This window comes from Colias eurytheme, chromosome 4, assembly GCF_061535395.1.
Source record: "Colias eurytheme isolate Ceu_HAF_F1 chromosome 4, ilColEury1 Martin Lab GWU primary, whole genome shotgun sequence".
Taxonomy (NCBI): Eukaryota; Metazoa; Arthropoda; class Insecta; order Lepidoptera; family Pieridae; genus Colias; species Colias eurytheme.
The window spans coordinates 5,214,725-5,238,313 of NC_142983.1; the positions used below are offsets into that span (position 1 = coordinate 5,214,725).

The window sequence follows — 23,589 nt, forward strand, 5'->3', positions numbered from 1 at the left end:
AAATACAAACACAACAAACAAGAGGGGTTAGCACAGGGGTTAGCCATGCAGATTGCAGTCATGCCTTGTAAAACGTCATTTATGATGTCAGATCAGTATATTTTGTATTCTCTTTGGTCAGATCGTGGAATGTGTTGTTTGGTGCGGATAAAATAATTATTCTCTTTTTAATAATTTTACTTACCACATTTCAATTATTCAAACTACCTATATGAATTTAAAAATCTGAAGAAAATATCATAGAGCTCGGAGCAATTAACAAGGCTCCGAGACATAGAGGTACTATAATCTGTGGTTGTCATTGTGACGTTGACATAATATTTTGATGATGTTATGACGTATGAAATGACTTTGACACTTTAGAGTACTTTGGAACGAATGGTATTTTGTAAATATTGTGTCTAAAATTATTATCAATTTGCCAGTTTTTCACATTTTCAAGGAATACAAATATCAGTTGTATCATTTATCTTAAGTGATTACATCAGCTGTATAGTAGTAAGTCTTCTACTTGCACTGAGTACACATTACAAGTTTTTAATTTGGACTTTAGACTGAAATTTATATACAACAAATAGTTGATTATGTCTCAACCACACAGAAAAGCTGTACTTAATCTTTACAAGACGGTAACTTTCATTCTATTCCTTGGTTTATTGTTTAGTTATTTGTATTGACCTTTTTGGTTAATAATAATCCTCTTTTGCAGTTATTATACTTAGGGAGAGATTGGCCTCAGGGTTATGACCTCTTTAGAAAACGATTGCATAAAGTTTTTACGAAGAATAGTGAAGAGACTGATCCAATAAAAATTGAAATGATGATAAAACATGGTGAATTTGTCACAAAAGAAATTGAAGCCCTGTATAAATTGAAAAAGTATAGGACATTAAAACGTAGGTATTACGACGACAATTAAAATTATTTTTTAAAATTGATGTTGTATAATGTAAATATATCTCAATACCAAACCATTGTAGCAATATTATTTGGATTAAATTCCAATTGTTCAAGTTTTTAGGTTTTGTAACAAAGGTACTACCAATACAAATATAATTGGATAATATAATTTTTAATAGTTTCGTTTTTTAATTGAAATTTTATTTCACACTACATGAAATTGTCATCACTATACATATTTTTGAATATTGTTCTTTATATTGTTGTGCTTAAGAACTCCTAAAAAGACAGACAATCATGGAAAAAAATAATTAAATGTAAACAATAAGGTAAACAATAATTGAATTCTTTTGTAGCATGTTACAATATTGACTATATATATTCAGCAATGTTTGAAACTCTGACTGTTCAGTTCTGACAAAAATTTTTAATACTAAAGACAAATTGTGTTTAACCAATTTCAATTAAATAAATGTACTTAATATAGGAAATATAAACCTCATGTATAAAGAACACATCCTGAAATGTAATTTCAGGCTGATATCGTTTCCAGTAATTATAATATTGAAAAACTAGATTACATAAGTCTTCGATAATATTTTTATAATTTTTTAATATACGTTTTGTTAAGAACATTTGGCCTTATGTTTTTTAAGGAGTTTGAGGAACAATTATATATTGTTGTTCATAATTTTTTATAAAGAAATAAAACACTAACTTCTATGCTATTATTGTATTATAGACACTTTAAATTGTTACATATTGTCAAATCTACATACCTTTATAGTGATATTTTTAAATGATACCTTATTTTGATTAATAAACTATGTTTAATTTAATTTTGTAGTATGATTCTTATCTATTATGATCCTTCATGATATTTAGAATGTTAACAATCGCAGTCACAATTATATAAAACTTGAAATAATCCTTAATAGGGAATTTTAAGAGTAAAATTGAAGCATGGTTTAGGTAGAAGAAGATTCAAATTTAGCCATTTAAATTGAACTACAAACTGTTAATTTGATTGAGCTTTGTATATTATTTTTGAATAAATATTATCAGTTAATTTCTTATTCCATCATAGAAAATGTATGTATTAACAGTATGTGACAAAACCCTTGTATTATTTCGATGTACTCAGTATTTATATTTTATAATGAGATGCAGTCACAAAAACTAATTATGCCATAACTTCCCACATTCCCAAACATGCATGTAGCATTTATATAAAAAGAAAAAATAATTTATTGCGCACTTTTTTGTGGCGGTGATCATATCGATAAATGTATATCGTTTTCTTTTATTAAAAAATAAGCTATCAATAATTCGTAAATTTTGTGTTCAGTTCAATAAAATGTACTCTAATGGTAATACAATTACCATCGAGAATATTCTCGTTTAAATAATTTTGAATAAAACTTTATTCAATGGAAGCGAAACATAACTTTTCACTCATAAAAAGTATTGCTCATGTGTAACATGTGGATGCATTAAATTTGAAAGCTAAATAAGGTAGGCTCCAACAAGCGACTGTCTAATTTTGTACTAAGTAAGTTCTACTTAGTACGAGTATTTTCAGGATAGTCATTGCAAATGCTAGAAGTACAAACTATGTTTTATTAACATAACTATATTTATTGGTAAATACAGAACTCGAACCACATGTCTACATATTTCGTGTTGGTGCTCTTCTACATACTTAAAGCCCGACTTCATTCCTACTCCTATGTAATATAATACGTGATCGTAATTTTTAACATGTGATTACATTATATACACAATAACACAAAATTGAGATCAACAACAGTCAAGCTTTAGCTAATCAGGTATATTTTTAATAGAATAATTTATAATTAATGTTCCATAAATAGTTACGGTTTATTTATCTATCATTAACCAACTATAATGTAATAAATGAAAATAGAACAATGTATTTATGAAATAAAAGAAGCGAGCTTTTTACATGCGATACGTACGTATTTTCTTAAACACATCTTCTAAGAAAAACGACAAAAATAATTTAACAGTCATTACAACATTCAATAAATAGATACATTTCAATTTTAAATATAAAGGTGAAGTGGTACAATGAAAACGTTTTTGATTATATTAATGCTGATGATATAAATTTTTGTAGCAGTAATATATTAAAAATTGTTTTTACAAACTCTACTTCGATAAATAATTCAATATGTAATATATTTGTATAATACATTTTCCTTAACACTATTTATTTGGAACTAGTTTCAACTAAATAATAATTCTTAACAATGTAATCGAAAACAATAAGAAGGATTTATCTATAACGACGGAAACCTTTTGAAAACGAATGTCATGTAAAATAATCAAAGCACACATAGGCCTTCGTTCCTCGCAAGAAGGAGTCTGAGGAATAAAATGAATCGGAGAAACATTAATATTAACTCTCAACATGAAGCAATTTCTACATAGATACATCGTTACATTAATACTCTCTTCTCAAGAGGAACACGTCGATTACGATTTAAAGGTTTATACATAATTACTAATAACACTTATCATAGTAAAATAGAATGTAATAAATTTAACAGGATTCAACTTATTTACATTGTTTTCAAGTGTATGTAGTTAGGTATTTTTAACATACGAGGGTACTTTATGGTACCGTTGAAAACATAGAATGACAAGCACATTTAACCGAAAGAATAGAGAGATATTTCATTTTATTTATAAATATAACATCTAAGGATATTAAACATGAGGTATTGTGTTAAATACAGGGTGTACCAAAAAGTAGTGATGAACGGAAGCTGAGAGGTAGAGGACCTAGAGGGCTATCCGAATCACCCCCATGTATGTTATGCGATTTTTCGTATTTTCGGAGTTATGACGATTTTTTCAATTTTTCACCTATCGCCGAGTACGATGATATTTTCACTCATGCTGACGTCAATGATTGCGGAAGATGCTTGATTTTTTTTGTGTGCTAAGCTGAAAAATAGGCCAATTCAGTATGGTAACATTTACTATCGTTAGATCTTTGAATGGAATAAAAAAAAGAATTAAATGGCAAGAAAGATAAAATTACCCAGTATGTTCACCACTTCAAGGGCCCGTAAAAAAATAAAATCACATAAAAAAAGTTTTCCGTTTGACTTTTAAAAACTTGCTCTATCTATCAGATAGCTACCCTGAAAATTTCATTTTATTATTCAGAAGGCTTCAATCGAAAAATTTAAATCTAAATGTGGTAAGTGCACAAATTGAATTAACATGATGATCATTAAAACCAATAAATAGGTGTTTAATTACCAGAAATTTTTAAAATAACCCCGCTGTTGCTCAATGCAAGTGCGACATCACCGTAAAAAGTTGTCTTTTAAATGTCTGAATGCCCTTTTATCATTTTTAATGGTTTCTTTTGCTACTATGAATTTCCGGGTTATTTCGTCTAAATTGTGGCATTCTCTCAAGTAGCCGAAGTCTTTTTAATATTCCCATTGAAACAAATCAATGGGGTTTAGGTTGAGGGACCGTGGAGGCCAGGCTTTAAGGCAGGCTTCATCGGCGCATGCGCAGGCTGCAACGACCAATCCATCTTTCAGGGTATCTTTGCCCTTTAGCCTGGCCTGCACGGTCCCCGGACATAAACCCTATTGATTTTTTTCCGTGGGGATACTACAAAGACGAGAGACTGCCACAATTTGAACGAAATAACCCGGAAATTCATAGTATCAGAAGAAACCATTAAAAATGATGAAAGGGCATTCAGACATTTAAAAGACAACTTTTTACGGTGATGTCGCACTTGCATTGAGCAACATCGGGGTTATTTTAAAAATTTCTGGTAATTTAAACACCTATTTATTGGTTTTAATGATCATCATGTTAATTCAATTTTTGCACTTACCACATTTAGATTTAAATTTTTCGATTGAAGCCGTCTGAATAATAAAATGAAATTTTCAGGGTAGCTATCTGATAGATAGAGCAAGTTTTTAAAAGTCAAACGGAAAACTTTTTTTATGTGATTTTATTTTTTTACGGGCCCTTGAAGTGGTGAACATACTGGGTAATTTTATCTTTCTTGCCATTTAATTCTTTTTTTTATTCCATTCAAAGATCTAACGATAGTAAATGTTACCATACTGAATTGGCCTATCTTTCAGCTTAGCACACAAAAAAAATCAAGCATCTTCCGCAATCATTGACGTCAGCATTAGTGAAAATATCATCGTACTCGGCGATAGGTGAAAAATTGAAAAAATCGTCATAACTCCGAAAATACGAAAAATCGCATAACATACATGGGGGTGATTCGGATAGCCCTCTAGGTCCTCTACCCCTCAGCTTCCGTTCATCACTACTTTTTGGTACACCCTGTATAAAATGGTAAGATCAATATAATTATTGCACTAAACCAACATGTCTTCCATAAAATTAAATTTCCTAGAGGATATATAATTTTAACAAATTATTTATATAATTTATTTCTTGAATTATATTAAAATTCTGGTTGTTGATTCCTGTTTTTTCATAGCTAATTTATCACAAAATAATAGGTATGTCTACTGTTTTAAATGGCTGTTTTTGCGACAACGTAATCTTATAGAAAAACGAGAAAAATTCAACGAAATGACGGCGTACAGTTATTATTGCAATTTGTTTAAAATTGGAAATACTAAAATAAATGTCGAATATTCTCATCCACATCGCCCGCGCCATTCACGTTATTTATCCGTTTTGCTCCGACAAGCTGCTAGGGTTATCGTCCTGAAAAATATTTTATTGAAATTAACTTCAGCCCGATATTTTGCCATTGTGAAGGTAGTTAGCAAATCTTACGCACGACCGAGATGTTATCAAAACAAGATTGATTTAATGGCTCTACCATGTCTCTACAATTTGAAATTTACTGCATTATTATCAACTCATCAATACGCTTTCCTTCGTACTGTTAAACTGTAGATATTCTGAGTTTTAATACTATGTTTTTTTTATAAAATTATGCTTGCATGGTAACCTGGGTGGTAATATCTATTTATGCCATTGCAATTTATTTGTATTGTTATAAATTATGTAATAGTAATATTCAGCCAAGGACCAAAATGTGAGGTGATTCTGATTACCTTGAATCCGCTTAATCTTTCTTCTCTCCATCTTCGGGGTCTTTGAGAGTGTGCCACTGCGCAATCGGACGTCGCGGGCTGGCCAGCATGTCCGACCAATGACGCAGCTCAGTTCCCGACGCGTTGTAGCCGAGCACCACCTTTCCGATGGGCTCAGAAGTGCCGATACGATCGTAGTCAACCACAGTTACCACTAGGTTTACTTTCTGTAGTACAATATGGAACCAGACATTGATTAGTAGTAAAAAGAATTGCTCGTGTTCGTTGTTACATAGTTACTATAGTTAGCAAACGTTGCTAACAAAATATGTTTAAGTAATTAATTTTGCCTACTCTAACGTTAATTATTTTATTATGAATCGACTGAGTAAACCTTTGAAGTAATTTAATTACAATATTGCGTTAATTGAGACATCGTTAATTAATGTTTCTGTATTATTTATCGATTTATATGTCGCTCGTTTCAGTAGATAGTCATCGTGGTAATAAAAAAGAGTGATGTACTTACTTGATATAGTTTTGACCTAAGGAAATTATTGGGGATAGTGTAAGGGGTAATTGCGTCTTCATTGATATGCACTCACTCGAAAATGAATGTAAATCAATGTATTTGCCTTTGAAGTACCTACTGAAGTAGTTGTAATGTATGTGTTTTATGTATTATTTGTTTGTAATGATGTACCTATGTTACGCTATCGATATGAGAAGCTTGTAAACAGTTTTCATTAAATTTAAATATTATTAAATTAGACAACCTTACACCAATTGATTCAATTGTTAATAAAGTCAATAATATATCTAATGAAGCATTTTTGTACTTACCTCCAATAGTGTACAACGAATTAAATGACAAACAAGGCACATAGATGATGGCAAATAAACGCAAAATAAAATGGACATGATACGACGAAATTTGTAATGCAGTTACGAGGGGAGATTACAAACACCACTTATCAAGTATAATATTAAGCAAAGCAAACTATCTGTAAGATATTTCTTATAAATGATCACCTAAAACAGTAACAAGATATCACTGTTGAAGGTAAACATTTAAATCTGAATATATCTAAAGGGTTTGCTTTGAAAAATATTAAGGTAAGGTAGAGGCAACACTGGGGAAAAATAAAAGAACATAGAAGTACTTAGTTGCAAAATAATAATTAGGGCTAGAAGACATACAGAAAAGTTGCAGACAACCAAGCCAGATATCCGGTTCAGCTATTTTCAGGAAATATAATAATAATCTACAGGAGGGAATGCATTCAGTTTAAAGCTAACAATCAATAATTCTGACAACAAACAGGACACGGAGTTCAGAGACACGATGCAGGTTCAGGGAAGGAAAACAAGGAAAGCCAGTGGTGTAGACATTTATCACAACACCAATACTTTGCATATTATCAAGACTATTTCTTGGAGATGTAAATAATTCGTTATTACTTGTGTGAAAATTTTCCAATTTCATCAAGTAACAAAGAATGTTCTCCAAAAAGAATAAGTCTTGTGATATGCCACAACATCAAATTTTGTATCAATCTCGGCTCGTACCTGTATTTGCTCGAATGGTACTTCAAAAGTAAATGACTCGTTGTAATAAGGATTCAATGTACACTTCTTGATGCTCGTTTTCTTCTTCTTAAGGCGTTTGCCGTTTTGCATAAGAGCTATCTTTACGTACGGATCTGTTGCCGGACACCCACGAGATCAGATATGAAAAAAGAAAACACAATATTAACATTTTCAAATATTCCACTATTCGGTATGAAGGATATAATGTACAAACATATGTATATTTGACGTAACCAATGAACTTGTATGGTTATGGTCTCTACATTATTGGTATAGGTCTCTACGTCATTTAAGATACTTATTTTATTCTATATCTATTAGGTACTACTAAAATAATTTTTCGTTACTTTGCCTAGGGATTTATATAATGATTCATAAGCCTAATTTAATACATTTGATAAAATAGGAATAGCAGGAATGGTTGTTCTATAATTTTAATATATGAACTAAAATTAAATAATATGTAGGTATGTATGCAATATGTCTGATGGAAATACAAGATATTTTCAGATGTTTAGTCGCGTATCATAAATTGTTATGTAGCTTATTGGATAATATAACGATGCCAAAAATCTAATGTTTACAATAAGTAAATAAGCATTTGGAATATAGTGAATGATTTTAAGTGCATAAGAAAAAGGAGTGAAAAAATTTACATTTACCGAGAGAACCTGAAAGATTAGAGGAGTATTAGAGAAAACAGTTTTGAATTTAACCAAAAGTCCCCATGCTCACCTGAGAGGCCACCAACGTCCATTTTCTTAAGGTTCTTAGCCTCGAGGATAACGACGGTCAGTTTTCCAGCTGTTGGTACATAACGTAACGAGAAACATATGTCTCCCAACTTGTTGTCCTGTAACCCACATTATTTACTTCCAATAATTGCAATAAACAGCTAGTCGACGCACACATTTAATAAAAATTAGATACTAACAAAATACTTATTTTTATAATGCCTGTACCTCATACATACATAAATAAATATAAATAGTCGGTTTGATAATATTTCTTGTGATAATTGTTGCTTTGTAAGTATGTTTGTGTACCGATTGTCAAGTTTTAAGGGTCATTTGGTAAGTGAACAATATGGAAAATAGTCAGGACAGTTTTGTGTAAGGAACATAATTATTGATACGGATTTAAAAGCTTTGAAATATAAATAATATATGGGCTTTAAACGCGGCTTAGGGCGGATAAGGGTTTTCAAACATTTCTTTAACGAAACAAAAATGAAACAAAACATTAGCTCCGTGTGGTCCTAAAAGCAATTTATGGTTTGGGGTAAACTGACAGAGTTCATCAGGTATTCAGTGTTAATATAAAAATTCCTCATGAGAGGTTAATGAAAATTTGAAAACATCACGTAAGTACGTATACCTGATTAACTGAGTCTCTAGTGCATAATACGCCATAGCCCAGAAGAGTTAATAAAGGTAGGCACAAACAGTCGGAGTTTGCAACTATTAGGTATAGGATGTACATCATTTATTTGGCAATTGATGTCATTGCGTTACATATAACGTTTTAGCACATAAATCCATCTAAAACATTGAATACAATATCAACCTTTTAACATATATCTATAGGACAAACAAAAACAACGTTCACATCAAACCTAAGTTTATTAAGCAGACAACCCGCTGGAACATATTATATTTTGTTGGTATATATTACGATCTGTTGCCGAAATGAAGCCAATTTCTATTACGTGACACCCAGCTCAAATCATCAAGCACATACCTTCTGAGACCGTAGTCCTTATTATAGAGTTTATGTATATTCCTTCTATGATGACGTTTATGCAGCTTACAAAGCTCATAATATGTACAAGTAACCTGTTACAAATCTATGCTTTGTACCATTTTAGAAACAGATCGCAATCGGATAGGTAAATCCAAAATACATAAATACATAGACAGGTACTAAATAAAACCACAAAAGAAAGGCTCATTCATAAAATGCACCAATAGCGATGAAGCGTACTTTTCTTTAGTGGTGAGATGTTGAAAAGGTATAAAAATAGTACATATACTTACAGACTTCACATATAAGGCAAGGACAACATAGAACATCACACTATAAACAGATTACGATTATAAGTACAAGTCTCTACATGTGAACTATTCTAATAAGCCATATTATTATAATTACGTAGGTAGCTAAATATAATTGAGAGCCATGTTTAAAGGAGGGATGATAATTTTATTTATATTTAAAAAGTAAAGTAAATTTTATATAAATAGTTTATAAAATTTGTAACTAAGTTATTTTAGTTTTTTATTAGTTTATTTTTAACGGGAAAAATATTTAAAATTTTATTTATTAAGGATTCACACTTATTCTTATTCAGTTAGTATTAGGTCACTTACATACCGTGGTAAGTTCGTTGTAATGAATGGTAGGTAATACAACACACACGGGGTATTTAGTTTGAACTATTGTTTAGAAGATGATAAGCCTTAAATAACATGTGCACATTATTGATATACATACACAACACGTGCTCAGTTTAACGGAAGCTGATACGTACAACGGAGTGGTTTATATATGAAATTCCATTTTGTAACAACGATTATGTACTTAATATGAATAATAATATCTATGTACAAATTAAAGACCATTAGAGTTTGTTACAAAATGAAAATCCACAGAAAAGTATGACATTCATGCAACATTCCCCAGCCGCAATACAAAATAAAACAAAGTGTTGGATGGAATAAATAAAATATAACTTGGTAAATAAAATATGGTTTGATGGATGATATAAGGTAAAGGTGATGATATTTAAGATATTATATTTTCACAATATATAGATAGTTAACTCAAATTCCCTAATCGCAATCCATAAGTTAAAATAAACTTCGATTTTGAACTTTAATTACTTGTAAACATTACTTGTAAAAACTTAAGTGTACTTTCATAAACCACAATGAAACGTGTCTTTATATTTTCAATATACATCTCGATGTGTCTCAAAATAATACTTACGTGAATGATCATTTCGTTTTGAAGCGGCATGCAAGATTGTCAGGACACAATCAAACACAGCCAAGCAGAGCAGAGAAAATATGGAGAAAAAGAGAAAAAACCAAGTAAATACATTTGTTGCTGTCCAAATTAATTTATCGAAAAATAAATGACGACTTCATCCACGTTGAGGCCCCTTGACTCGGAATTCCACATTAGGCCAATTATTAGCAACCCATACATTAATTATAAACAATGTTAAATGTGAAGGTTTCCCTATCAAAGGTCCTCAAAAAAGTAAGAGTGCAGTAAGTTGAAAATACTTTTATTCAATCCTTTCAATAGATGTTACATCGATCAAGTAATCAATTAAATTAAAAGTATTTATTAGTATTTATTTTATTATTCTTCATTAAAAGGATGGAATAGTATTAAAATAACGCTGTACGAGCAAAACACATCCATAAATTAAATTTGTAAGACGAACTTGTACCTGGATGTGGTCTGCAAGTGTAGCCTAAAGCTAAGAAAAAAAGATAAAATAGTATCCTCGTTCAAGTTTGCGTACCTAGTCATCTCGTTTGTTACCTTATGGCTATTCAGTGCAATGAATGTTATGTACGAATGTACCTCCATACATAGTACCTACATGGCAGATGTGTGTAAGCCAAAATGAACTGTTGATGTGACCTGGGTGTGACTCAAAGTCTACATATTCCCTGACATTTTAGCAATTTTAACATACCTTTGTATCATACTGCCACACTCTTTATAGTACAATAACGTTAGTATAAACTTACGAAATATAAAAATTCTTTTCCATCTTGATTACCTAATTATTTATAATTTATAGTGCTTTATTAAAAGTATACATTAAATACCTGCTTCGTATTGGAAATTGTCTCAGTGGCGTAACAAATTAAAAACCGTCACATTTATTACATAGGCCATGCAGTGAAGTCGAAAATTAATGAAGTAGGAAGGTGAAGCGGCATTTTTTCCCCTCGTCGTCTACAACTGTTCCTTTATATTTTATCGTTATTGTTACGCCACTGGCATTATACGTAGGAGCGTATTCTTATATAACATAACCGCACCTGACCACCCTCGCCTTCCACGCTTTGCAGCTCACGCCATTCCTCGATAGTCTGGGCGAGGTCCACCTGGCAGAGAGGTACCTTCACCTCACCGATCTGGTCATGCTTTGAGAAACGATCGAAGTCGAAGATCGCAAACACGAGCGTTTTGTTCATGGCATCCGCATATGGCACGTTCTGTATACAAACGTTAATCAAATATGCTCATATCATATACAAAAATAATTTTATAAAACTCATTATAAATTTTCACAAATAGAAATTTCTATTATAATTGAATTGTATTTAATTGCCTTCTTACCTTAAAAACGAAGGTTTCGTTGAATACTGGACTGAGCGTTTTTCGATGGACTTTTGTTTCGAACTTCTTCTTCTTATCAGGCAAAAGGTAGACTTTCACATAAGGATCTGATGTTCCGCCCATATCAAGAGCAGGTAATTCTTCCGCTTGGATCACCGTCACTGACAAGCTGTTGCTGTTAAAGTCATACTCCAACTGGAAAGCAATCCAATTTTCAGATAGGTTTTGGACACTAATGTTTTTGCATGAAATGGATCAACAATGAATAAATAAAATAAAGTCTACATTTATTGAATGTAACTATTCTAAACTATAAAATAAAATAAAAGTTTGAGAAAATGAAACTCGATTAAGTCTACTTGAATTTTCTAAGCTGATATATGATAGGTTGATTGTATGATTTGTAGTTGCAAAATTGTAGCTTCTAGACCATTAAGTTTCATCCTCCGCGCAGACATCTCGGTAACCTTATTGCCTACCTTATATTGGAGTTTGCCAAGCTTTTGTTCCTCTTTCTTTTCCTCTCCGTCGTCAGGTTCCTCAGCATTCTCCGTTAGCTCCTCCATGTCCGGCTGCACCTACATGCACGTCCCGCGGCAAATTTCACATGAATATTGGATTTCTTATGAAATAGGAGAGAGTTATCAAAAAACCTTAGTTGCTTGTGTTACAACAAAGTATTTTTTTACTTTAATACATATTAATATATTACATTTAAAGAATAAGTAAAGTAAACTCTAAAAAATAGATTAATATCAAAATTTTCAAGATCATTGACCATTTATTGCAAATTTACTATAGTTTTGATTGAAAACAATTTAGAGCAAAGGACGATAAATGCGAATAATTTTAATAATATCATTACTAAACCGCAGTTTAATAATAATATGAAAACGAGCGTCACCTGCATACTGGAGCTACAGGAAGCACATTACCTTTTCCTTGTATGCTGAACCGAGCAACTGGACGGACTTGAAGTCGACTCCTTTCATCCCCTTTTTGCCATCCTTGGACCGTCTCTTGCGGAAACACCGCCGTATGCAGCAGAAGCATATTCCCAGGACAACCACTCCTACACCTATTAACCAATTCATGAATAATCGCTTGTTCTTTTGGATATCAATTTTCAATTAGATTTTTATCATTTATATACTTACCCACAAGAATAGCTACGAGCTGCCATGGTTCCATGTTCATTTTTCGAGCTAAATCTTCAGTTTTCTCAACAAAACTTTCCTGGGTGGTAGTGGATGATGGTGGTCCTGGCTCCGTCGATAATGCCGGTGGTAACGTCGAGTTGGAATTTGACGTCCCTTTAAGTTTTTCATTATGAGTATTCCCATAAATTAAAATAATTTATAAGCATCATAAACATTTAATGTTCTAAGATATTTTTAGGAGTTATGTTTAACTGTCTCATTTATATCTCCATTTTCAGTTAGGTCATTAAGAGCCTATCAGCAAGACCTTTTACTTAATAGGTCCATTTACGAATACAGAGTGCGAATTTATTGGAAAACAGCACAAATTAAAAAAAAAACGTAGTAAATGATTAAATTAAATCAATAATCATATTATTACATACACAAATAATTAAAATTAATTCTTCTCTTCTTCTTATACCTTCATATAATCATTAACATTACACAACAAGGTAACATTAATTTTTAACTATTAATTTCTGAAGAGTTCCACCTAAAATCAGGAATACATTATTGTGATAGGTCAGAAGGCCGTTATTATAGAACTGCCTTCCTGTATTTTCTTGTGCTACATATTACGCAGTTGGCACAAGTTTAGATGCACTTAAATTAACAGGTTACGGCAGAGTGAAGACTCATAATTCGTGATGTGTTGTGAATAAATGATTTATCACACAATTATTATACTTCAATCTATAAAAATAAGCTTTTCCTATTTTAACAGTATCTTCCTATTTATAGGAATACCTAGTATATTTTGAAAATATTCTTAAAAATTATCTTATCTCGTACATGTGCTAATGAACTCACATTGAATGAATGACCAAACAGTATTTTTGTAAGATGAAATTTATGCTTGGGTTCAAATTGAGCTTGAATATTTAATGGTTAGTAAAGTCTATGCGCGGTCTTATTAGATTTAGATTCACTGTCTAAGAAAAGGTTCGTGTTTGACCGTTATTTATCTTAATGTGATGATTGGTATTATGAGAGATACCAGATTAATTCAATTGTAATGTAATGATCTACTATTTTAATTTTATTAACTATTTTATTAATTCGTGCATGCTTGTTATTACTATGAAGTTGTATGAATTACTAGTAAAGTTATTTTAGAAAATAACGAAACGCTCATTATATTAGATAATAATAAAAAGCTCAAATTATACAAGTAGCTCTTAAATAAAGAAAAAATAAAACAAATACTAAAAATAATTAGATTCATATCTATCAAAAGTAAATATAAATCCTCATTAGATAGGAATAAATAATTAGGATTTTTCTGTAAGTGGGAGTTGAACTTTTAAACGACCATAACGAATCTCAAATATTATTTTCCGTTGAGTTACGTACTAGGCAACCGTTGTATTAATTGCAATGACTTATGATTGTTAAAATTTATTATCGTATCCTATAAATTCCCGATCCACGCCCACGTAAAGATATTTATAGACCAAACCTGGAGGTAGGATAGTGGTGGTGATGTTCGCCTCCTTCGGCACCTCCGCCTCTCGGCGCCATCGCAGATGAGGTGACATGTCTGCTAGAAACGAAACAATCAAATTAAAACATATATTTATAAGAAAAATATGTAACCTAAATTTACCGTGGCTCAGTAAGCAACTTGATCTGAAATAATTGTATTGAAAACTGCTGGAAAATCTTTAGTCCATTGAATAAAAAGTTCTAGAGTGCGTGAGTTAGTAACGTAAGATGTTTCTTCGGAAACATGTCAAGAGTCCCTAGGTAATAAACATACTAAAACCCCGGGCCACTAGGAGGAGCCCCGGAGTGGGGGGAGGGGGAAAATGGGTCCATTTTTTCATTTTTCGCTTAAATCTCAAAAACGGTACATGTTAGAGAAAAACTTTCAAGGAAAAGTTGAAAGGCCATAAAATTATCTACAAGTTGTACCTGAATCATTTTTTCCTATATCCTACCGTTTCTGAGTTATACGCAGTAAAACATGATTTTGGCTCAAACAATTTCCACATCAATCGATCAAAAAATATTTCTTTCTTCCAAAAAACTCAAAAGTGCAACTTGTGACCGGTACTGATAGATTGCTCTTAATTAGGTCTATAATTGGTAAAATAAACACATTCCTCCATGGAAGCCTTTAGGAGGAATCGATTGTCAAAATATTATATTATGGTAGTTTGAGTTACTGAACTTGATCTTTTTATTTTTTTCTTCCAAAAAACTCATAAGTGCAACTTGTGACCGGTACAGATAGATTGCTCATAATTGGGTCTATCATTGATAAAAATACCAGATTCCAACACGGAGGCGTTTACGGGGAATTGAATTTTATTAGGGTAGTTACGATACTTGAACTTTTTATTTTTTTTCTCCAAAAAAACTCAAAAGTGCAACTTGTGACCGATACTGATAGATTGCTCTTAATTAGGTCTATAATTAGTAAAATAAACACATTCCTCCATGGAAGCCTTTAGGAGGAATCGATTTTCAAAATACTATATTAGGGTAGTTTGAGTTACTGAACTTGATCTTTTTATTTTTTTCTTCCAAAAAACTCAAAAGTGCAACTTGTGACTGGTACTGTTAGATTGCTCTTAATTAGGTCTATAATTGGTAAAATAAACACATTCATCCATGGAAGCCTTTAGGAGGAATCGATTGTCAAAATACTATATTAGGGTAGTTTGAGTTACTGAACTTGATCTTTTTATTTTTTTCTTCCAAAAAACTCAAAAGTGCAACTTGTGACCGGTACAGATAGATTGCTCATAATTAGGTCTATCATTGATAAAAATACTAGATTCCACCAAGGAGGCGTTTACGGGGAATTGTATTTTATTAGGGTAGATACGATACTTGAACTTTTTATTTTTTTTCTTCCAAAAAAACTCAAAAGTGCAACTTGTGACCGGTACCGATAGATTGCTCATAATTAGGTCTATCATTGATAAAAAAACCAGATTCCACCATGGAGGCCTTTAGGAGGTATTGAATTTTATTAGGGTAGTTACGATACATGAACTTTTTAACTAACTACCCTAATAAAATTTAATTCCCCGTAAACGCCTCCATGGTGGAATCTGGTATTTTTATGAATGATAAACCTAATTATGAGCAATCTATCTGTACCGGTCACAAGTTGCACTTTTGAGCTTTTTGGAAGAAAAAAAATAAAAAGTTCATGTATCGTAACTACCCTGATAAAATTCAATTCCCCGTAAACGCCTCCGTGGTGGAATCTGGTATTTTTAGCAATGATAGACCTAATTATGAGCAATCTATCTGTACCGGTCACAAGTTGCACTTTTGAGTTTTTTGGAAGAAAAAAATAAAAAGATCAAGTTCAGTAACTCAAACTGCCCTAATATAATATTTTGACAATCGATTCCTCCTAAAGGCTTCCATAGAGGAATGTGTTTATTTTACCAATTATAGAACTAATTAAGAGCAATCTATCAGTACTGGTCACAAGTTGCACATTTGAGTTTTTTGGAAGAAAGAAATATTTTTTGATCGATTGATGTTGAAATTGTTTGAGCCAAAATCATGTTTTACTGCGTATAACTCAGAAACGGTAGGATATAGGAAAAAATGATTCAGGTACAACTTGTAGATAATTTTATGGCCTTTCAATTTTTCCTTGAAAGTTTTTCTCTAACATGTACCGTTTTTGAGATTTAAGCGAAAAATGAAAAAATGGACCCATTTCCCCCCTCCCCCCACTCCGGGGCTCCTCCTAGTGGCCCGGGGTTTTAGTATGTTTATTACCTAGGGACTCTTGACATGTTTCCGAAGAAACATCTTACGTTACTAACTCACGCACTCTAGACCCCCCTTGGAGGGACTCATTCAATGGACTACTTGTTTGAAATATAAATAGAGTACTTAGTGTAAAATAGTGTTAATTTTTAATTAATACATTCGTACTAATAAATACTAATTATAATTAGAAGGTTATCATAAATATAGAACGATGATTGCAAAATCGCAATTTGGAATTTTAATAGTTTATAATATTATGTTTAACCTAAAATAAATCGTTTTGGTGAGTCTTTAAGATTGAGATGAGAGAGATACATTTTACTATCTATCGCTTTTAAACAATTTCATATAAATTATAGAAACTATTAATAGAAGAAGAAAACATTAATATTGTAATTTCCATGCTTATAAGTATCAACGTTATATTCGTTAGTTGATTAAAGCAAATCTCACACGCTCTATCTCCGCGACCCTGACCTTAGTCATGAAATCTCATCGTAGTCATTTGTTATACATGCTGAAAAGTGATGCCTTTCTATTGTTAAATACCTCCCTTGAGAAAGGGAGAGCCGTTTAGAAGTGATGGCAAAACATATGGCAAAAGGGCGGTTTCCTATGTAACAATATTATTTGATTTGTTAACCGTGTCAAGATTACTGTACCTTTTATTATGTCTGATTGTTTAATATAATATTCTTGCTCTAAATAAGCAGAATTTAAATTATTTTATGATTGTAGAGTAAAGATCAATTTAACAAATTATTTCTAATGTCAAAGCTTTTGAAGAAATATTCAGTAAGCTAACGATGATGTGACATTTCGATTAAAAATTATACATACACCGAAAATAGTCATAATTTACATAAATGGATCAATTCTAAGATATTATATAATGCAGCTTCTTAACCATTAAGAAACATTAATATAAAAATCCCACATATTTTACAAATCGATTGCTGCCTACGCCTTTTCTAGTAGGGAAAAAATTGCAGCTTTAAACCTAGATTAGCGGTACGAGAAAACAGTTTGTTGCAATTTCTGTCTTAATTACCAAGATAGACACTAAAGGCGTACTACAGAATATGAAAATTGGAACACGACAAGTACGTAGGGCACGATCACTTAACATAAAAGGGGAACGTTAGTTGAAGAACTGACCTCTCTGAAATCCTAACCGAATGTCCAATGTCCACGAGTGTTTATTCTTGATGAGGATCACTAGGCACTATTTAGTTTCATTTCCATCGAATTTGCTATTCGAATGGATGTGCTACTGTGCCAGAGCTGGGATGGCGGTGGTGCGCGCGCACCCGATCGATGCCGCTGCGCGCTGCGATGCCCAACCGTTCTGTGGCTCACTCAACTCACATCGTTTACGTCACACATTGCGTACATTGGACAGTTCATATCAAATTGTACATTGAATGAACCACTACTTTTTACCCATAAAATACTTCAGGGTTCCCCTCGTTCCACTAGTCTATAGACTAGTCATTAATAGCGTTGTATAAGACAACAATTGATGTGTATTAATTATACGATAAAATTAATTGTTTAATTACGACTGATAATGAGATACCGTATGCAAATAACAGAAAGAAGTCACTTCAACCACTTTATCATATTTTACTTGAAATAGATTGAGGATGCTAGAATTAAAAAAATAAAAGACAAAATATTAGCTCTTAATTAATAGAAATATTTTCGTTATTAGTTGCATGCACCTATGTTCAGTTATCTATCTGTTATACAGCGTTAGATCTAATTGTAAATATTATGTATACCTACTTAGTATTAAGTGATATGATATAAATGTTTGTATATTTACGAAACTTATTTAAAAAGACTATTTTACTAAAACACTTAGTTTAAACATACTTCCATGATGAAAAACAACCGTGTCCTGTATCTATTGTCTACGGGAACTGAATTCATTCGAGAATTGAGGTCATTGAATAAATATTCTTATCTGATATTCATCTTGGTTAAGCTAAAAATATCGATAGTACATACTTCCAATGGCCTCATTACATATCCAACAATTTTAGAAAGGCTGCACAATGGTAAACGGAATTACGTCACGACAAATAATAATTATACACCATAATATTATATAGGAAAAAATTCCCGATCTATTTATAAAATTTTCCATTTCTATATTAATATTGGAATTCTTCACCGCCCACTTAGGTACGTTCAATACATTCCATTTACTTCCAGCGGTATTCATGAAAATTGCACACGAGCTCTGCTATTATACAAACAATGGTGTGTTCGTTTTGTATATTATATATTTTTCATTTAATATTTATAGGAGGTTTTTCACAGCTCCGAGGTCCTGTGTAAAAAATAAGTTATATTTTTAGAGATGAGAAGTTGATTAGCGTCTTTTAAAATATTTTGTAATAAAGTACTCTTGAAAGAGCTTTTGCATATATTAATGAAATGTTCAACTTGGAGTTGATTTTTTGGGGCATCACCACTGTATATGTATAGTCACATCGAATAATAGTCTTTTGTCACGTTGGACAATCGGTACTATTGTATAGGGTAAAATTAGGTTTCCTGATTTTTGGGTTAACTCAAAAATGGGAAGTTCTTCAATTTTAAATCTGTCCTTTTATGTTATTTTCATAATTTTATTAATTTTCGTTTTATTAATAATTAAATAATGGCAAAGGGGCTTTTTTTTTCAAGATGTTTTATTATCTACATGAAAATGATAAATGGTAAAACGTTAATGCGAAATATGCTGTCGAAAAACTTCTCAGCATTGCATACATTTTGTTTAACTTATCAAAAGTTTGCCAAGAGTCTTAAATAAATAAAGAACGTGTAGGTTTGAGCAAGTTAGCAATTGTTTTTGAGAAAAATACATTAACTTTTGTGTCGTATTTTTCACCATTATCTAACAAATTTCTTATGAATTAATTATGTTTGCATATATTTTATTTAAATTATATTAGTTATGATAAGGAGTATTTAAAGTTTTATTAAATTGTAATAAAGGAGTTGGATTAACATGTAGGTATGTCACATCAATGGGAAATTAGTATTGATAATTATTGACTCATGTCAGAAGATCCGGGTAAAATAGCACAGAGATAAAAATTATCTATAATAACGCATTTAATTTTTATTGAAGGCAACTTTTTCATTCGAAAAATGCTACGGCCTGAAATACTAGAGTCAGTTAAGTAACAGAATAATAACAAGTAACTAGGTGAAGTTTATTTGTGATAAAAATCCTTTGCTGCATTTTTCCAAATGCCATAAATAATCGTATGCTCGGATGTTGGTTTTCTTACTAACCTAACGTCAACCGCATTTTACAAGCGACATTGTTCAAAAACTTGGAATGAGGCCAAAATATTCTCAACATCATCTCGAGATTACTTTACGTTCCCTTTAGCTTTAAACTTTCTAGACACGTCTTAGTAAACCACTTTTAGTGTCTGTATTAACCGCAAATGATGTTTGAAATATTTCATGTTTGCCTAATTACCAGTCTACAATTACGTATTGTACAGATGTTACCAACTAAAAAATTGTGTCACAATGTTTTCACAAAAATATACTCAAGTAAGATTTTAAAAAACGGTCTCACCCGCGTAGTTCAAGAAAAACCCGCATAGTTATAAGACACGATTCGTAGAGCCACTGCTCTACAAATCGTGTCTGATAATAATTAAACCCCACTTTCAAATAAATATCATTAAAACCCCAGTGAATGGGTTCTTGGTTTCATTTTCACGTAATTGCAGCGGCCTTGGTTCCCCGTTGATGAAGTAACATATTATAAAACAGTACATTTCTTTTGAACTACTTATTGAAAATTCTGAAATTAAATGAGGCAAGGTAGACTAAATGGACGTATAATTTTACGATAATATTATTACGATTAACGTACGTAGTACCTAATATTTTCGCACATTAAAAAATAATCTATTAGAATATGTTTCATTACAAAAAGTATCTACATATTAATTTTGGAGTAACAATCTAATATTTGAAAATAAGAGATATTGGGTCTTATGAAAATGTTAATAAAAATTGTACTTTTAATGAAATTGTTATGTCGATTATTACACAAGAGGAAAGAAGTAACCAAAGAATACTTATACTCTAAAAAAGAGAAGTAACTTTATATGTTTGCAAACTTAACCTTCAAGAACCAGGCGCAGCCGCGGCGGTATTTGACAAACATTGTGACGTCCAACCTGTTTCGGTATTATTCTCTCATATTGTGTGCTTAATAATGTGGTTTATACTGCTAATGACTACAATTTACGAGTGTAGCACTATTGTATGAAACGTGATGTAAACAATAGATCTTCGTAAATAGCAATACGATCGTAAAATACCTATTAGGTAAGTTGGTATTTAACAAACGTACCGATATGAATGTAAATATATTATAAAATAATTTGGAAAATCCAAAAGTGCACGCCTCATAATTTTTTTTTAATAAATATTTATTAATTATTATTTTAATTTATTTAATAACAATTAAACCACATCGAATCAGACCCTGAAAAATGAAAGGGTTCTATTCCTGAGCATACTCAAGCGTAAGAGAAAAAAAAAGACTCGATTAGTAAAGTATTTCGGTCGCTATCGTGTTAACAAGAAAAAGGATCCGCACATACAGACACACGGACGTCCAAGACAGAACTTTTTTAAACTGTTTTTTAACTAGTTTAAATAACAAAAATGACATCAAAAATATCATGAACGTTAAAAATAGTGTTTTTTCTTAATATGTGTGTGTATGTATTATCTTACAAGTGCAATGTATGATACATAAAGACATTTTAAGTTTGAAAAATCAGATGTTTTGCGCGAAGTGACAGTAGTACCCACCTCAACGCTTCGCTTATGAGGCGTGCAATATAGTTTTTAGCTTACAAAAACTTTCAACTTTGAAAAATGAAGCTTTTCGTAATTCGTTTTTATTTCGTTTAAAGATGATGATGATTTTTATCGTTTTAGGAAGAGAAAATAAATAAATTCAACAAAATTATTTAAAGTACATATATAGTCCTAATTATCCTCCATTTCAGTGACATTTAAAACACTACAGCCAGCAAGCAAGTAAGCTGCAGCCCACAAAATAAATATAACAATGATCGTGAAGTTATTAAACCAAGGATGGATATTAGTACTACAAAAGAACAAAACCCGTACTATTTGCATTGAAATACATTGAAATAAACGTAAAAGATGGAGATATCTCAATTGTTTTCATGTTAAAAATACTCTCAATTATAGATTATGTAGATTCATACTGTTTTTTTACATCTTGACCTGCGCAAAGAGGTTGCGCGTGAAGAACCTAGAATATTTTTCAATAGAAATATATTTTTGTGCCATGAATTCATTTCCAAATTAAAAGGTTTATTATTAAATTGTGAATGAATATGTTCACAATATTACACTATCACACACAATGAATATAAAACGCAAGAGATAAACAAAACAGAAGGTTCGATGATAACTGCGTACTTTTTTATCAATAGCGGTAAATATATTCATATTTAAATGCAGATTAAAAACTTTGGTAAACAATACAAATTAAACTGACAAAAGATATAAATATCTTTTGTTTATAGTACATTGTTATATATTTAGAGACTTCGTATTAGTACGAACGTGACAATTTTATTTAACTTATTCGGCACTTTGTCAAAATCTATTTTAATGGTGATTTTTTACGGGCCTTATTAAGCAAAGATGGGGTTGATTTTCATTCTTATTATTTAATATTTAAGTTTGATGACTATCATAATAAATATAAAGCAAGCACTTACCTGTTTTTTATGTAAGTATCCTCTGTAATCGAGCGACGTTTAGCGGTTGTGTTGGTTTTCCATTATGTTGCCACACATTCGCGTGTTTTTACGGCTAGTAGCGAGGTACAGCCGCGTGGGAACGTTATGCCCCTGAAACTAAACTTCAGCGGCGCTGTCATCGTTTTCCCGTATCGCCAACTCGTTAAGCGCTTTAAGCGCTCTATGAATAGTTTTTCATCAACGTTTTTCTTATCTTAGATAACTATTGTAATTGTTATATTATTATTTGTTACTTCAATATGTTTTTTCTTTCTATGATAACTTATGCGACAGCAGAAACCCTTCAAATAAGAGATTTAACAGAATAAGACCTTATTAAATGTATGTAGGTGGTATTTATTAAACTTACAATACCCCACAGTATTGTTATTATCTTCTCATAGAAATGATTTGTTACAGTAGGTATGCAACTTATTATCGTCCACAATAAAAATTGTATGAAAATATGTAAGTAATATGAGGAATGAGAATACTTTTTTTATAAAACAAACATTATAGTTCAATTCGCTATAGATGGCGTTGAGCTGTATAAAAATATATTGTCATTCAAATTAAAAGCGCTGTAAGCGCTGTATTGTAAAAGCATTATTCCGTGTTGCCAAACTTCATTGATTTTTGTGCGCCTTTAAAGTATTTGAGATCACTTAAATGTTCTATTAAACCAGTGTAGGGCACTGTGCTGGCAGTACTGGCATTTCGCCATTTAATTTATCTAGGCCACCATTTTTATGGTGCAGAAAACCCTACTTGAACGTGTAATTGATGATATAGTTGGTTTTAAAACTTAACACAGATATTTCAAAAGAGATAATATTATGAGCTTGAGGATGCAGTTTGAATAAATTT

At 31.5% G+C, this 23,589-nt stretch overlaps 2 protein-coding genes across 8 annotated transcripts; one reads left to right on the forward strand and one right to left on the reverse strand.

The window, feature by feature from the left end:
* The first annotated feature begins 351 nt into the window (after nt 1-351).
* Nucleotides 352-1,739, forward strand: osi (electron transfer flavoprotein regulatory factor orsai). The gene is made up of 2 exons (XM_090120527.1): nt 352-629; nt 710-1,739. The coding sequence occupies exons 1-2, from the start codon at nt 585-587 to the stop codon at nt 917-919; spliced, it is 255 nt and encodes an 84-aa protein (XP_089976653.1). The 5' UTR covers nt 352-584; the 3' UTR covers nt 920-1,739.
* A 3,708-nt stretch (nt 1,740-5,447) lies between these two features.
* LOC149908947 (synaptotagmin 1-like) lies at nt 5,448-22,822 on the reverse strand. Of its 7 annotated transcripts, none has more exons than XM_090120522.1 (11): nt 22,702-22,822; nt 14,607-14,687; nt 13,103-13,258; nt 12,881-13,023; nt 12,425-12,523; nt 11,946-12,140; nt 11,645-11,821; nt 8,316-8,433; nt 7,560-7,693; nt 6,012-6,217; nt 5,448-5,655 (listed from the first exon to the last, which is right to left on the reverse strand). In XM_090120522.1, exons 2-10 carry the CDS (start codon nt 14,683-14,685, stop codon nt 6,023-6,025), a joined length of 1,296 nt encoding a protein of 431 aa, XP_089976648.1. In that variant the 5' UTR covers nt 14,686-14,687; nt 22,702-22,822; the 3' UTR covers nt 5,448-5,655; nt 6,012-6,022. The 7 variants fall into 7 exon arrangements, with proteins under 7 accessions (XP_089976648.1, XP_089976652.1, XP_089976650.1 ...); XM_090120526.1 differs by having other exon boundaries at nt 8,316-8,424; nt 12,425-12,517; nt 14,607-14,690; XM_090120524.1 differs by having other exon boundaries at nt 12,425-12,517; nt 14,607-14,690.
* Nucleotides 22,823-23,589: the final 767 nt, after the last annotated feature.

What these genes read in the sequence shown, in the direction of transcription:
- LOC149908947 (XM_090120522.1), bottom strand. Translation starts at nt 14,685, where the DNA reads ATGTCACCTCATCTGCGATGGCGCCGAGAGGCGGAGGTGCCGAAGGAG. An exon ending in CACCACTATCCTACCTCCAG is followed by an intron (nt 13,259 to 14,606) that starts GTTTGGTCTATA and finishes AAAAACTTAAAG; the next exon opens with GGACGTCAAATTCCAACTCG. An exon ending in TGGAAGGCGAGGGTGGTCAG is followed by an intron (nt 8,434 to 11,644) that starts GTGCGGTTATGT and finishes TGTGGGTTACAG; the next exon opens with GACAACAAGTTGGGAGACAT.
- osi (XM_090120527.1), top strand. Translation starts at nt 585, where the DNA reads ATGTCTCAACCACACAGAAAAGCTGTACTTAATCTTTACAAGACG. An exon ending in TACTTAATCTTTACAAGACG is followed by an intron (nt 630 to 709) that starts GTAACTTTCATT and finishes CCTCTTTTGCAG; the next exon opens with TTATTATACTTAGGGAGAGA.